The following is a 14,316-nucleotide window of genomic DNA, read 5'->3' as shown; positions in this document are numbered from 1 at the left end:
ATTTGCAATATCTTTTTGGGCCGTAAATCAATATACTTATGTTATTATAATGTCATTTTAAGTTTGCACATCTTTATTTATAATTTTTTCCAAATGTACACGTCTTCAGTTCAAACTTTAACGCATACGTTTCACCTGAGTACATTTTAAAAAACTAGATTAAAAGAAACTAAAGTTAAAATCTTGTTTTTCATGCCCCATGGGCAATAAAAACACTTGGTAAAAAAATCCTGACTGAGGCTTTCATATTTCATGCATGAAAGGGTTCGGGCTACACCTAGGAAATTTACTTAATTACATAGTAGGCTACATTATTTTAGTTACAGATGTTTTATTTGTATACGTGTTGTGCTTGAGTGTTGATTGTTGGCAGCATGTGTTACGTGTGTTAAAAGACATTTTCCAGTGTGAATGGACAAAAGATGTTATCCTATTTTAATGGTTTAGTTGTTAAAATAGCGAGAAAATGCTAATTAGATATATATATATTGAGAGCGCTAATGTGGGTTCTTTAAAAGTCTTCTTTTTGTTGGACCAATCATTTGAAATCATAGAAATAGAGGTCAGCAGAAAAATGTCACGTTTTGGAGGTTGGAACCAGACTGATACTACATGCTACATATTGAATACTGTACAATAAAGTTTTGCTTATAAACTTTGGGATTATAGCCTTTGCAGTCCATTTACATGCACACAAGCTAACACACTACAGGAAAGGGGAAACTCCAAAGAGCATAATAGGGCCTCTTTAATACTTCACTCATTTTTGGGTCAACACATTAAATAAACACATGGAAGATGACATGGTGGGATACAAACTTTGGAAACCTTTGCTCCATGGCAGAAAGTCAAATAATAAATAATCTCATGATATCATAAAAGATAAGGAAAGACAAATAGAGACACTTTGCACTGAGGACTCTTATTTTGAAAAGTCTTTGTAATAAGGCTAGTATATAACAGCTTAATTTAGGTGAAGCCTGTATCCTTTAACTGAGCTACTTTTTAGACCATTACCCTGCCAGGCTCCCCTGCTCGGAAACATGGAACAACTGTTACAACATCATGGCATTAAAATATACTTAAAGTATCAAAAGTAAAAGTACTAATTATGCAGGTTGGCTGACTTCGGAATGATATATATTGTATGTTTTGATTATAAGCATTGATGCATTCATATGTTTATCAAAATGGTACAGGTGTAACTAATTTCCACTAATTGGGGCTTAATCCAGGTGTATCTAAAGTATTTGTTAAGTGTTGATCATATATTGTTTATCAGTAATCTTTATATGCAAAGAAATTAAAGGTATTAAATAAATGTATTGGAGTACACTATTTACCTCTGAATTGCAGTGGGGTAGAATTACAAAGTAGCAGAAAATGTAGATTTGAATTACAAGAACCTCAAAATTGTACTTAAGTACAGTAGCCTACTTGAGTAAATGTACTTAGTTACTTTACACCACTGTATGTGGATTCTGGAAAGACTGTATCCTATTACTGAGCTACTTTTAGACCATTACCCTGCCAGGCTCCCCTGCTGGGACACATAGGAGAAACTCTCCTGAATTGAACGATTAATACCAATAGACACCAAGGTAAACACACGTAGGATTCATAACCGTGGATGAAACGTTAACTTTGTAACAGAAGAAGGTCATGGAACAGTCTCGCGCTACATTCGCTCTGCAGGCCTGCGGAAAGCTGTGGCCTTGACTCTTGTTTTTCCTCCATCATTGCTGCTCTTCCCCGGGTTACAAACTCACATGCAACACGGAAGAGTGGAGGTATATTACCTGTCCAGCCAAAATGTCCAAGGTGAGTGCAGAGGCAGCGTCGTCGCGTCGTCTTCTAGGTGTTTCTTTGTGATGTTTTCCAACTCTTTCTCGTCGATGTCAATGTTGTTTTCAGGGGAAACTGTCTGAGGGTCGCTCAGTGCGCCTCTGCCACTCTGTAAGTCTGTCTGACCCGCTGGAACCGCCATTACAGCCGGTTAAAGAATATAACACTTTATTTAAAAGCTCCTGTGTGAATGTGTTTACTAAAATCACCCGGTTTGGCTTTAGCTGTAGATACCGAGCAGACACACCACCGCTTTTCCGCCTACCGACTGGTGACGTCTGTGCGTCACTGGGCAGAAACCACGCAGTTGGTCCAATCCAGAGAGCAGGAACAAATAAAGAGATGTCTCACTCTGTGTGTGTTTCTGGATTCTGACATGAAGCACAACATCTACAAGAGAAGAGGTGGTAAATATGGGCAAAGCAAATGTATTTATTATCATGGTATTTATATAGCACATTTCAACACAAGTAAACTCGAAGTGCTTTACCAAAAAATTAAATAAACATTAAAAGCATTTCCATATAGTGTCACAGAAAGACGTTATACAATTACTTTTAAATACATTTTAAAACCTATCATTACAAGATGTGTAAGACAACATCATGATGTATTTGATTCCAAGAAAGGAAATAGCTATTGAGCATATGAAACAGCTGTCATTAAAAAGATCGGTGTATGGAAGTGACGATGGAGGGGGAAACGTGTTTTTTTTATGTTTGCAACCGTGGCTTTAAAATGTAGGTTACTGTCACTCATTGAGGTTACCACACTTGCAATACCACGCATTACTTTAAACTGTCTAACTGAAGAGTGCAACCCTAAACTGGATTTTGTATTATGTGGGCCTAGTATGTGTTGTCATTAGATTCTGTGACATGGTGTAAATTTACCTTTTCAAATGCTTTACTTTATAATATGTGTTACTTTGGAGTAATGGTGTGCTACCTCAACCACAAACACATATATTGTAATCTCTGAGGACTTCCTCGTTAAAAAAAGAAATATATATATCGTACAAAAGCCCAGACCAGTACCCTGTACATTCTCCCCAAGAAGTGGCTTCCTAAATATCAACATTTGCCTCAAATATCAGCCTTAAAACCTGTGTTACTTCGTTGACATGCTATTATACTGTCATTGAACTTTATTCTTAAATAAAGCATTCATTTTCCACCATTTTGTGATGTTATTTCAATACTGAACATTACCCCCAGACTTTCTTTCAGTGTGAAATAGCTTCTATTGTCATGAGTGTCGTGGCCAGGAGGAACACTGTCTCGACGTCCGGCTGAAGCACTCAAGTCATACAGTATAGCCTTCGACAAGGAACACCACGCATTACTTTAAACTGTGTAACTGAAGAGTGTAACCCTAAACTGAATTTTGTATTATGTAGTCTGGGTTGTCATTAGATTATGTGACATGGTGTAAATGTAACTTTTCAAATGCTTTACATTTTAATGTGTTACTTTGGAGTAATGGTGTGCTGCCTCAACCACAAACACATACATTTTAACCTCTGGGGACTTCCTGGTTAAATTCAACATTTAAATAACGTATGGTACAAAAGCCCAGACCAGAACCCTGTACATTCCCCCCTATGAAGTGTCTTCCTAATATCAATATTTTCCTCAAACATCAGCCTTAAAATCTGTTATACTTTGTTGACATGCTATTATACCTGTCATTCAACTTTATTCTGAAATAAAGCATCCTATTGTCATGAGTGTGTTGGCCAGGGGGAACACTGTCTCTACGTCCGGCTCGAGTCATAGTGAATTGACAGATGATGATATGTCAATCAACAGGATTTTCATACATTTGCAACCAAAAATATTTCGAGACAGGGGGGGATTTCAATTACAAAAGCTGTTTCTGTGTGTAACAATTCAGGCCAAATCTGAAATTGGTTATTGTTATTACATTAGATTCATATATTTGACCCCATGGCATTGTGGGATACATTCCCAAATAAACAAGGTTGTTATGTTAAACCTGAAGGATATATAATAAGTCAACTGGTACCAATTACTTTTTTGTTTACTGGAGAATGAATGCTAAAACCCACACAATTATTGAGCGGTGTTTGTTCTGTGTTTAGCCCCAGGTTTCTTTTTTTGGACAGCTTGCTTAGAGCTGCTATATTTAGTTTTACAACACTGCACATGCTGAAAGTCCCAATACAAAATAAATAAAGCACTGACTTCCCCTCAAGAACATACAAGCCAGGATTTCAATTAGAAAAGCTGATATGTTGGTATGTTTAATGACGTCAATAAACCTACGTGTTCAAGTTTCAAGAAAATAAATGTTGTCGTTTTTTCCTAACACTTAAAGTGCAAGTGGACCGTACTTCCCGTCCATCAATGAAGCTTTCTCCTCAAGCTAATGTGATCCTAGCCGAGTCGTGATGCACAACCTCTTTCCTCTGAGGATGACTCAGCTCTTTACACCGCGGGCCAGATCTCACCTGAACGGTTTGCACGGTGTAGATCTTCTTCAGATTGGATTCACATTGAGCAGCCGTCGCGCCCGGTAATGACCTGAGAGAACAAGTGGAAACGGTTTTAGACCATGGAGAGGATTCACTGATTTATCAAGGAAAAAGGAACCAGCTGATAACACAACATGCCGGATGTTTTTTGGTCAGATGATTGATGTTATCTATGTGTGTCAACTAGAGGGTTCAGTTTAGTTTTAGTGATCATCTCCATGGAGTATATTTACATGCCTCTATAGGCTGTACGGTGCATATGGAGATCATAAAAACAACATGTTCTTCCCATTCTAAAAGCTACCCCAAAGGCCCCTGAACGTCAGCTTTTTAGAGCAAAAGGATCCACATTTTTACCTTCAATTTTCTCATTTTGACACAAGCCAAACATCTTGATTACAGAATCTAAGTTCCTATCCTAATATAGTATTTGATCAACAAACAAAAAAATAAATAAAGCATCCTTGGCCAGTGTGTCTTGGCCAGGGGGAACACTGTCTCTACGTCCGGCTCGAGTCTTTAACAACGAATGTATTACTACATTTGTCCACATAACACTTGTTGTATTTGTTTTCTTTAGTTATCATTTATCATACCAGCAAAGCTGCAACACTTGAAGACCACAGCACACCTGCAACCACAACATCTGTTTCCGTTTTAAAAGAAAAGTTAATCTGGAGCTCAGTTTCAAAAGGGGGGCCTGAGGGGATAGACATTTTAAATTAGATTAGATCCCACTTTGGGGCAGGTTTTCGTCACAGCAGCATGTGAACAAAGCATTGCATAGGAAGTACAAATTAGAAAAACAAACATAAACAGTGAATATGTACTTATCAATAGTAGAATGCACAAAACTGTAATAAATATACATATTTAAAGTGAATGATATATGCTTATATCTATAGTGTATCTGATCGAATCTACAATATAAATATATATAATTGACGTTGTTCTACACACAATGATAGGTCCAGCTAGAACTAACATGTGAACACTATTAAATTAAGTGTGCTAAGTAATTGCAGATTTTACAAGGTACAGAGTGAGTTTGGGAATTGCACTATTCACACATTTTGTATAACCTTTGCCTCCCTGTATACCTTCTAGATCTGCACCGCGTACTTTGTAAGCATCAAGGAAATGGGCCACCTTTTCTTCATTTTCTAGGAGTGAGGCATCCTCTCATTACACTACCTTCGGTCCCTCGACTCTTGTTGCCTGTTTCAGAGCACTCCGGTGAAAGTGCTTTGCAAGCTCCAACAAGACAGCAGTTATTTGGGCATTGAAGCACTCAGGTAACAAGATGTGAGTTTTTAAAGCTTCAGCAATCTAAATATCATCTGGCTGGATATGTATTGTCAATGCACTGCACCACCAAACACTTTGTTTAACTTAACCACACTATAACATAACAATTATGGTTTCACAAGCAGGACATTATCTTATTTAGTCCACTTTTAACCATCAATACTGCTACACCAAGAGCCCTATAAGTATAACATGTGTTAGGATAGAGATTATGACTTACCCTGTTAGAAATGTACAGTAATAAAGCTATTTGAATTACTTATTTAAAGTATTATTCAATACAAAGTGTTTCTTGGTATCAGACTTGGGCTGAGTATGGCTTGACCAGTGTGCCTAATGGTTAGTTGTAGACAAAGACTATATTTTCCTGTAAGACAATATTGAGGGCTTAAGTATTACATGAAAAATGCAGAAATCCTTATGGAAAATCCTGAAAACATCCAATTAAACCAGACAATACATTAATGCAACACTGTCAAACTGTTCTTAAATATAACTGGAATTAAGATTGTAGCAGAGAAACAGAATGAACTATTTATTCTATATTTAATATTTGTATCCAAAGTGACGTAACTTACCAACATTTTGATTAGCAACTGTATTCAGCTACATATTTTACAATAATAATAAAAAACAATAACAATAACATTTATTTGTAAACACATCCAGCTTGAGTCTACACTCGCCCATTTGATAGTTGGACCCACTGGTTCATGCAATGGTGTTACTCGGGTTTCGTATCAGTATGAACATCCTTTTTCCATTATTCATCTGGACTTCATTAGATCAGCTCTCCAGTGTGGTCACGGGATCATAAATCAAAACCTGACTAGGAATGGAAAGTGTTTCTAGGCATCAGACTGAGCCGAGTATGGCGTGACCAATGTGGCTTCTGGTCAGCTATAGACAAAGCCAATATGTCCCTGTAAGACAGACTGAGCTGAGTATTGCGTGACCAATGTGGCTTCTGGTCAGCTGTAGACAAAGCCAATATGTCCCTGTAAGACAGCACTGAGGGCTTAATATCAGCTTTATCATGTGCTCCTGCTGCTCCTCGCCAGCAGGGGGAGCTGGAGACTCACTGCAGGTGCAGTTCTCTGTCACATGATGGCAACTGAGGTTCAAAGTACACAAGTTCTGCTGAGACCACCAATTCATTATTAACCTATAAACATATTTTAGATATTTGGTTTTCTTTATCCTTGAAAGTCATATGTAGTAAGGCCAAGGAAAGAAGAAGAGACAGAAAGAGTTGTTTTCTCTTCTGAAAATGCAATTACTCTATTTGGTCTGTTTTTAAGTACGCTTGACAAATCCTGTTCAATTTCTTTAAAAGGCATCAAATAAAGCATTCTACGTCAGAGTTCATTTTCTTCTGCTCTTCTGTCTTCTGAGACACCCCCGCTCGGTTATACCACTATTTACCTTATTTGAACCCACAGTGTTCACTCTGTGTTTTTCTTTGGTCATTTCATGTGTCTTTGGAGTTGTTCAATGTCACTTTGTGGTCATTGTGTGTCTCTTAGTTGTTGTTGTTGTTGTTGTTGTTGTTGTTGTTGTTGTTGGTCTCCTTGTGGGCTTTGAATTTGTTTTTCTGTTAATCTTGTGTCCTTTTTTAGTTGTTCTGTGTCAAAATGTAGTAATTTTGTGTGACTTTTTATTGTTTTGTGTCTCTTGGTAGTTATTTTGTGTCAGTTTGTAGTTGTTTTTGTTTTACTGTGATCATATTGTGTCTTTATCTTTGTATCACTTTGTCATTGTTTTGGTCTCTTTGTGTTTTTTTCTCTTTGAGTTATGCCTATATTTTCTAAGTTTTATTAAATAGATGTTCACATAGTGGTTCAAAATCACGAGCTTATTGTGTTTCATGTTTTCTATTAATAATTAACATTGACATTCATGAACAATAAAGTGACTCTTACTCCTTAAACTTCAATACAATAAAATATAAAACTATATTTCATAGTATTTCCCTAGCTGGTAGCCTATGATCAGATGTTTTGCCACGAAATCTGTCCACCTGTGCATGGAGACAGATTTCCTATAGATTGCATTAGATGAGCCTCTTGGCTGATCCCAGACCTGCTCACTACATGCAGGAAGCAGACGTGCGTCGCTTACAGTCTGCAGACGCTGACAGAGATCCAGCGATGGACCCACACAGACGCTCCCAATCCTGCGAGCCTCGGATCAACTATATTCCTACTAACACGTTTGTTTTCCTAGGCTATATTTAACTCCTATCCTCCCTGCCTTTTAATGAGGCTTAGGATGCGTAATTGCGCCATGCTTCCGCTCAACACTGTCTGCTTTTTTATTCCCGGAGCCGAAAGGCAGCCCTCTGCTATGAGGAGGCTGGGATGTGTTTTGTGAGCCGCTTGTCTGCTGAGCCTTGCGAGATGGTGTATAAAAACAAAACTAACCCGAGCTGCCTTTACTCAGCAGGGACTGGACCCACAGACAGGGACGCGTTATGTGCCGGACACTTGTGAGATGAAGGACAAGAAGAAGAAGAAAAAGAAATATTAGATGTTTTGTTTTTTGGAAGTGGGATGATCGGGTTGGATGTTTATTTTGTTCATCATTTGCTGGATACTAACACTGAAGTGATGTGGGAATAATGTGCGAATACCCGACTTCGATGGCGAACACAAGCGAGTTGGGAGAGAGCAGCAGTCCGTCCTTCCACAACTATGCGTCCGCGGCCTCTGCGGTCAAGTTGGCCTCCCTGGGTCTGATCATGGGCATCAGCCTGCTGGGCAACGCGTCGCTGTCCCTGCTGCTGCTGAAGGACAGCTCCCTGCACAAGGCGCCCTACTTCTTCCTGCTGGACCTGTGCCTGGCGGACGTGGTGCGCTCCGCCGTCTGCTTCCCCTTCGTCATGGCATCTATCAGCGGCGGGTCAGCCTGGCCGTACAGCACGCTCTGCTGCAAACTGGTCGCCTTTATGTCGGTGCTTTTCTGCTTCCACGTCGCCTTCCTGCTGTTCTGCGTCAGCGTCACCCGCTACATGGCGATCGCCCACCATCGCTTCTACTACAAGCGGATGAATGTGTGTACGTGCGCGGCGGTGATCTGCATGGTGTGGACGCTCTCTGTGGCCATGGCGTTCCCCCCGGTGTTCGACGTGGGCACCTACAAGTTCATCCGTGAGGAGGAGCAGTGCACCTTCGAGCACCGCTACTTGAAGGCTAACGACACGCTGGGCTTCATGCTCATGCTGGCGGTCATCGTGGGCACGACGCATGTGGTGTACGTGAAGATGCTGTGCTTCGTGTACGATCACCGGAAAATGAAGCCGGCTCAGTTGGTGCCAGCTATCAGCCAGAATTGGACCTTCCACGGACCGGGGGCCACCGGGCAGGCTGCCGCTAATTGGATAGCCGGATTCGGACGAGGACCAACCCCGCCGACCTTAGTGGGGATCAGGCAAGCCTCTCACCCCGGAAACAGGAGGCTTCTGGTGCTGGATGAGTTTAAAATGGAGAAACGGATCGGGAAGATGTACTACATAATCAGCCTGACCTTCCTCATTCTGTGGGCTCCTTATATAAGCGCCTGTTACCTGAGAATATTTGTGCGCGGAGCTCCGGTGCCGCAGCTCTACCTGAGCGCTGCGGTGTGGATGAGCTTCGCCCAGGCGGGGGCCAACCCCATCATCAGCTTCCTGTTCAACAAGGAGCTCCGGCTGCGCCTCAGAGCCTGTTTCCCCTCCTGCCTGGGAACACAGACTCCCATGGAGCCATACTGTGTCACATGAGGCCCCAAAATACTGCCAAAGACACATGTTGTTTCAGAATGTACGCAGACTGCTCCCCAAATGTGTTTGTACACACACATACATAGGGATGATGTGGAGGGTGAACCCACTTCTCATTGCTTCTAATATTTATTTAATTGCTTTTTTTGTTCATGGCAAATATAAAATTTGCTTTTTTAATCTGACAAAAACTTGAATGTGATATAAAGTAAAGCTACAAAAGGCATATGATTTGATGGTTTTTCAAAACAATCCCCTTTGCCATTTGTTTTATTTGCTTCACAGTAGGGGAGAGCGGGGTCAGTTGGGACACTTATGTATCTACACGAAATAACTTTGATTTCATACATTACTTCGACAATAATGACAATATTTGAATGCCTAAACAGATATTGGTGCCTGCTGACAATCAAACACGTGTTTTAATGCCGAACCAAACATGAAAGGCACACATTTGTAAAAGGTTACCTTGTTTAGGGCAAAACAATTGAAAAATACAAATGTGCAGTCTTAATTTGAACACCATAGTTCATATTTATAATATAACTTGCTTTAAAACTTCTGGGGAAAAATAAAAAATGTTAACGGTTTCTACTGCCACTTGAGTAAACATTGTGTCAGTGACGTAACATTATGGTCTCCTTATGTCATGTCTTTTTTGTTATTAAAAACAAACTATAAACAATACAGTCCCAATTAAACTCGGGGACATGTCTCCACGATCCCTGAGAGAGCAGACACACTTTGGCTTCTTGTTCTGCACAACTGCAGCAACACTAACCTCAACCAACAGTCTAGAAAATGTTATGTTTACGGCATTACTAAAAACTGTATATAAGAGGAACAATTACTTAACAGCTGAAATGGGCTTTTATAAGCTGCAATTTATGAAACTGTCTTTAAAATGTGAGGACATAGACTTAAATGCTCAAATTAATGATGCATTCACACCAGACGCAAAGCAAAGATTTACCAACCATAACTCGCACAAGTTTTACTGCGGCATCATTTTTGTTTACTCCGCAATATCAGAATGAGGCCGAAGTAACTACACACTTAAACAAATTAGTTATTAAACCATGAATTAATGCTTTGGCAAGTGTATCTGAAGACGGCAGGCAAAAAACATTTGAAGTGCTACGCTAATCAGGCTATGCTAAGCTAACGATGTTGCTCCTCCATCCATACTCAACATAACGTCATATAGACATAAAGTGAATACAGGCGGAGATCCTTACTGCTGATTGGCTTGCGTGAGACAGCGTCACGCAAATGACTTGCTCAAGTTGAAAAAATTGAACTCTTGCAAATCTGCTTCTATCCGCGTTTTATCATTTACTTTACATGTAATCCTGCCATGTGAAAAATCCACTTTACATCCAGTGTGAATAACGCACCATAAAAAGGGTGTCTGAGCATTGTGAAGAGCAGAGATCCTTTTTGAGGAAAAGTACCAACTGACCCCGCTCTCCCCTGCTGTACATGACACTTATTCCAAATAGGGTATAAGACATGTAGCTACTGTGTCATGTTATGTCCTATTTTTGGGGATTATTTTTCATGTCCTATTCAGTATATCAACTTTTTCGGTCCACAACAATATTGTACATGAATGTTACTTTGGCTATTAGTTTGTATATTTTCAAATTGTATCCCGGCACACTCGTTTGAGGTCGTTTGCCTTTTGATGACTGAAACACAACAGAGCTATTTTATCAGCTGATCAGAGATAGTTTCTCTGTGACACACTGGCTTTCTAGTTGTTTGGATACCACAAATGAGACACAGATCTCAGTCTATTTTTAACGAGGACAGCCAGGGTCCCATTTGTAAATACTGTATAGCCTCTTTTCCTTCATTCTTTCTGCTTTTTTTTTTACCAGATAAGTGGTATATTTGATAATCCATTTGGACTCTTTGTGTTTAAAAAGGTGTTAAAACTCACTTTAAAAAAGGTATTTTGCTAATTCTTCTTCTTCATGGGTCAGTTCTGTTGGGTTATCCTTGAATTATATTATTTTCTACAGATATGGACATAAACATGTTAACAATTTGGTGCTTTGGAAAAGATGTTTGCATTGTTTGTATTTCTCAGCAAATAAATAAGAAATGAAGATATGTTTTTTGGGCTTGTTAATCAGTTTTTAATAAGATGTCTCTTATTGCTCACCAGCTCTAATCCCTCTGTCTTGTCAGTGGTTTCCAATGTTTTCTGTTTCCTGACAGCTCCCATGAGAACAGGTGTGATATTGTTGCACTGGTTTTAAAAAGGAGAGGGTGATAGACATTTTTATCGATTTTCTTGTTGAGGAAAATATTAAGTTCACCTGAGGTTTGAAAAAGTGCTGCTCAAATCAATACAGACATTGTTGTCTTTGTTTTTCTGGATTTTCTCTTACCAGGGCAAACTTAGGTCCTGTCCTTGGTCTTTATCCTGAGGCTTTAGAGGTTGTAACAGGGCACAAGAGCAATTTAGAGTTGCAGTTCCATAAAGTTGAGGGACTAACGAGAGGCAGCTTCCTTCATTTGTTTTCATCAAGCCACTTAGACACCTTTAACAGACTTTTCTAACGCGTTATCGTTCAATTTTGTTCTACTCACTGTTGAGATGACTTGTTTGGCTTCTCAAATAAAATCCAATTCACACACACTCAACAAAAAAAAAGGCAAAAATATAAAATTATAAACAATCTAAAATTATGCATAGCTCTAAACGGTGTGTGGAAAAAATCTAATAGCAACAGTTTTTTGTTTTTTTACCAATATTGTGATTCTTAATGTGATATTCCTTGTTTGAAGATCTTTTATTCAAACCTTTTTTTCCCATAATTGATTGTACAGCCACGTGCCAAGGTATAGAAAAAGGAGGGGGTTGGATTCAAACCCAGGGCCATTGCCATAAAGAACACATTAGACTAACTTGTAACTTCTTGCACTGGGCTACACACATTTTTAAACAATGTTATATTGAATTGCGCCTAAGCCTGGCCATTGAGCATCAAAACTTGCCATTTCCTTTGTTTACTTCATACGTATGTTCTTGTATGCAGCGTTGCTGATTCAGATATTGGGTTTCTATTACATTGCAAAGCTGATTTGAATGCGAGGAATGGTTCAGCCCCACTTTCATAAGACATTCTCAACGTGTGGCTAGAACCAAACAACAAAATGTGACCAGAAACACAAAGAAAACCACTTGTACCTTTTTAAAGTTAAGAGTTAAAGTTCTGATTTTCACCTCCTAACAAAGCACCAACTAAAGGTTTCATTTCATTTGTTTCAATTACTTGTTTCTGTGGCGACTGTTTTAATCAAACTTCCTCAAACCCCAATCCTCTCCTCCCTCCTTAAACCTGTAGCTATTGATTCAGCTAATTGCGGCTGCATTAATTGACATTTGCATCATTTACACCAAACCACAGCTTTAAAAGGCAGAGCAGTGCACACTAATCACTGTGATGTAGTGAGGTGTTTCTCTCTGATCTGCCGTCCAACGCCCAGATCCTCAACACTTAACATCACAACGCTCTGCTGTCGGCGTGGAGAGGTCTCACGGTATAATTGTCCCTCACCTGCATGTTCTCTCATGCGATGCTAATGCAGCTCGGGTATTTTTGGATCATCATCTTGTTTTCAGGGCACGAGGCTCCGTTGGCTAAATGTCATTTTTACCATGGATTTTACTGCTGGCTGTTTTTATTGACCTTTTGGGTCTTTCTAACCGCTCAGTAATTACACTGACCTCTGTACTTCCCATTGGGTTTTCCTAAAATACAATTTGTACAATTGAAAATGTAGTTTTTTTGGGAAACAATATCACCTGATGAGGTTAGGAAATGTTGTGTGTCCCAAGTTATTCAAGGCATTCTTTTGGCAGGAATTGACGCTTACTTAGTCTACTTGGTATTTTGCCTCGCTATATATTATTGTCCGCTTCCTTTTGAATGCTTGCTCTAAAGTCAGGGCTTCCATAGAAGCTCACCAAAAACTCTGCTACTACAGATTACTATGACACAGTCTAATGGTTGAAAAGGAAGAACTCTATAGAAATAAACAGAGGCACTGTTCCTGAAGCTTGAAAAGTGCAAGTTCTGAGTGTTTTAGAAGCATTCGGACGCTAAATTAGTCAGAGAAATATTTCCCTTTGAGCCTCATACTTTCGTTTTTGGATCATCAGTCACTGTGTCACACATAGCAAAACATTTATTTTCAATTGTGTAACAAAAATAGAACGAGCTGAGGTTATAGAGTGGTGAAGTAATCAGTCCTAAAACCCGGAAATTACATTTTACCATTTATGGTACCCTCGTTTTTTAACGTGTGTGGTGAGAGTCCTGAATAAGGTCTGTTTAACACAAGCTGAAGAGATCGTCACGTTTTGTTCCACAACACACAACTAAATACTTCCCTTGTGAATGTCCAAAGCTTTTATGCGTAAATCTGCGATTGCTAACAAGTGACTAAATTAAAGGTCACCTATTATGCAAAATAACTCCTGTCTCTTCTACATCAACATGTGTCCCCTCTGTGTAAAGAGATTCTGAACATTTCAGGAAAAAAGATTCTCTCACTTTTTGTCCTGATCCGTTTGTATAAAAACCTGTCTGAAAATGAGCTGATCAGATTTTGACCACCTTATGATGTCATAAACAAATGTTTTGTCTTCGAGCCAAACACTTCAGAGACATGTTTTGTATATATCTGAGACCTGTGATATATTGATGAAAAACAGTATATTAGGGCAGGGGTTCCCAAAGTGGGGGTCGCGAGATGATTACAAAATAAAAATGGAAAATAAAAATAAAAAATGTATAAAAATAAATTGATTAATTTTTTATTATTATTAATAATAACGTTTGCATAGACATTTTCAGGGGCGGACTAGCCATAAAAAACACTCATGGAC

At 39.2% G+C, this 14,316-nt stretch overlaps 1 protein-coding gene across 1 annotated transcript; it reads left to right on the top strand.

Annotated features, from left to right (window-relative positions):
- Positions 1–8,088: 8,088 nt before the first annotated feature.
- Positions 8,089–11,497, top strand: gpr27 (G protein-coupled receptor 27). Its single transcript, XM_010787256.1, has one exon. The coding sequence runs from the start codon at positions 8,271–8,273 to the stop codon at positions 9,408–9,410; it is 1,140 nt and encodes a 379-aa protein (XP_010785558.1). The 5' UTR covers positions 8,089–8,270; the 3' UTR covers positions 9,411–11,497.
- The last annotated feature ends 2,819 nt before the right edge of the window (positions 11,498–14,316 follow it).

Source organism: Notothenia coriiceps, unplaced genomic scaffold (assembly GCF_000735185.1).
Source record: "Notothenia coriiceps isolate Sejong01 unplaced genomic scaffold, NC01 NC01_scaffold00030214, whole genome shotgun sequence".
Classification (NCBI taxonomy): Eukaryota; Metazoa; Chordata; class Actinopteri; order Perciformes; family Nototheniidae; genus Notothenia; species Notothenia coriiceps.
This window is presented reverse-complemented; position numbering and strand designations above follow the sequence as displayed.

Coding starts and splice junctions, on each gene's coding strand:
- gpr27 (XM_010787256.1), top strand. CDS start 8,271: ATGTGCGAATACCCGACTTCGATGGCGAACACAAGCGAGTTGGGAGAG.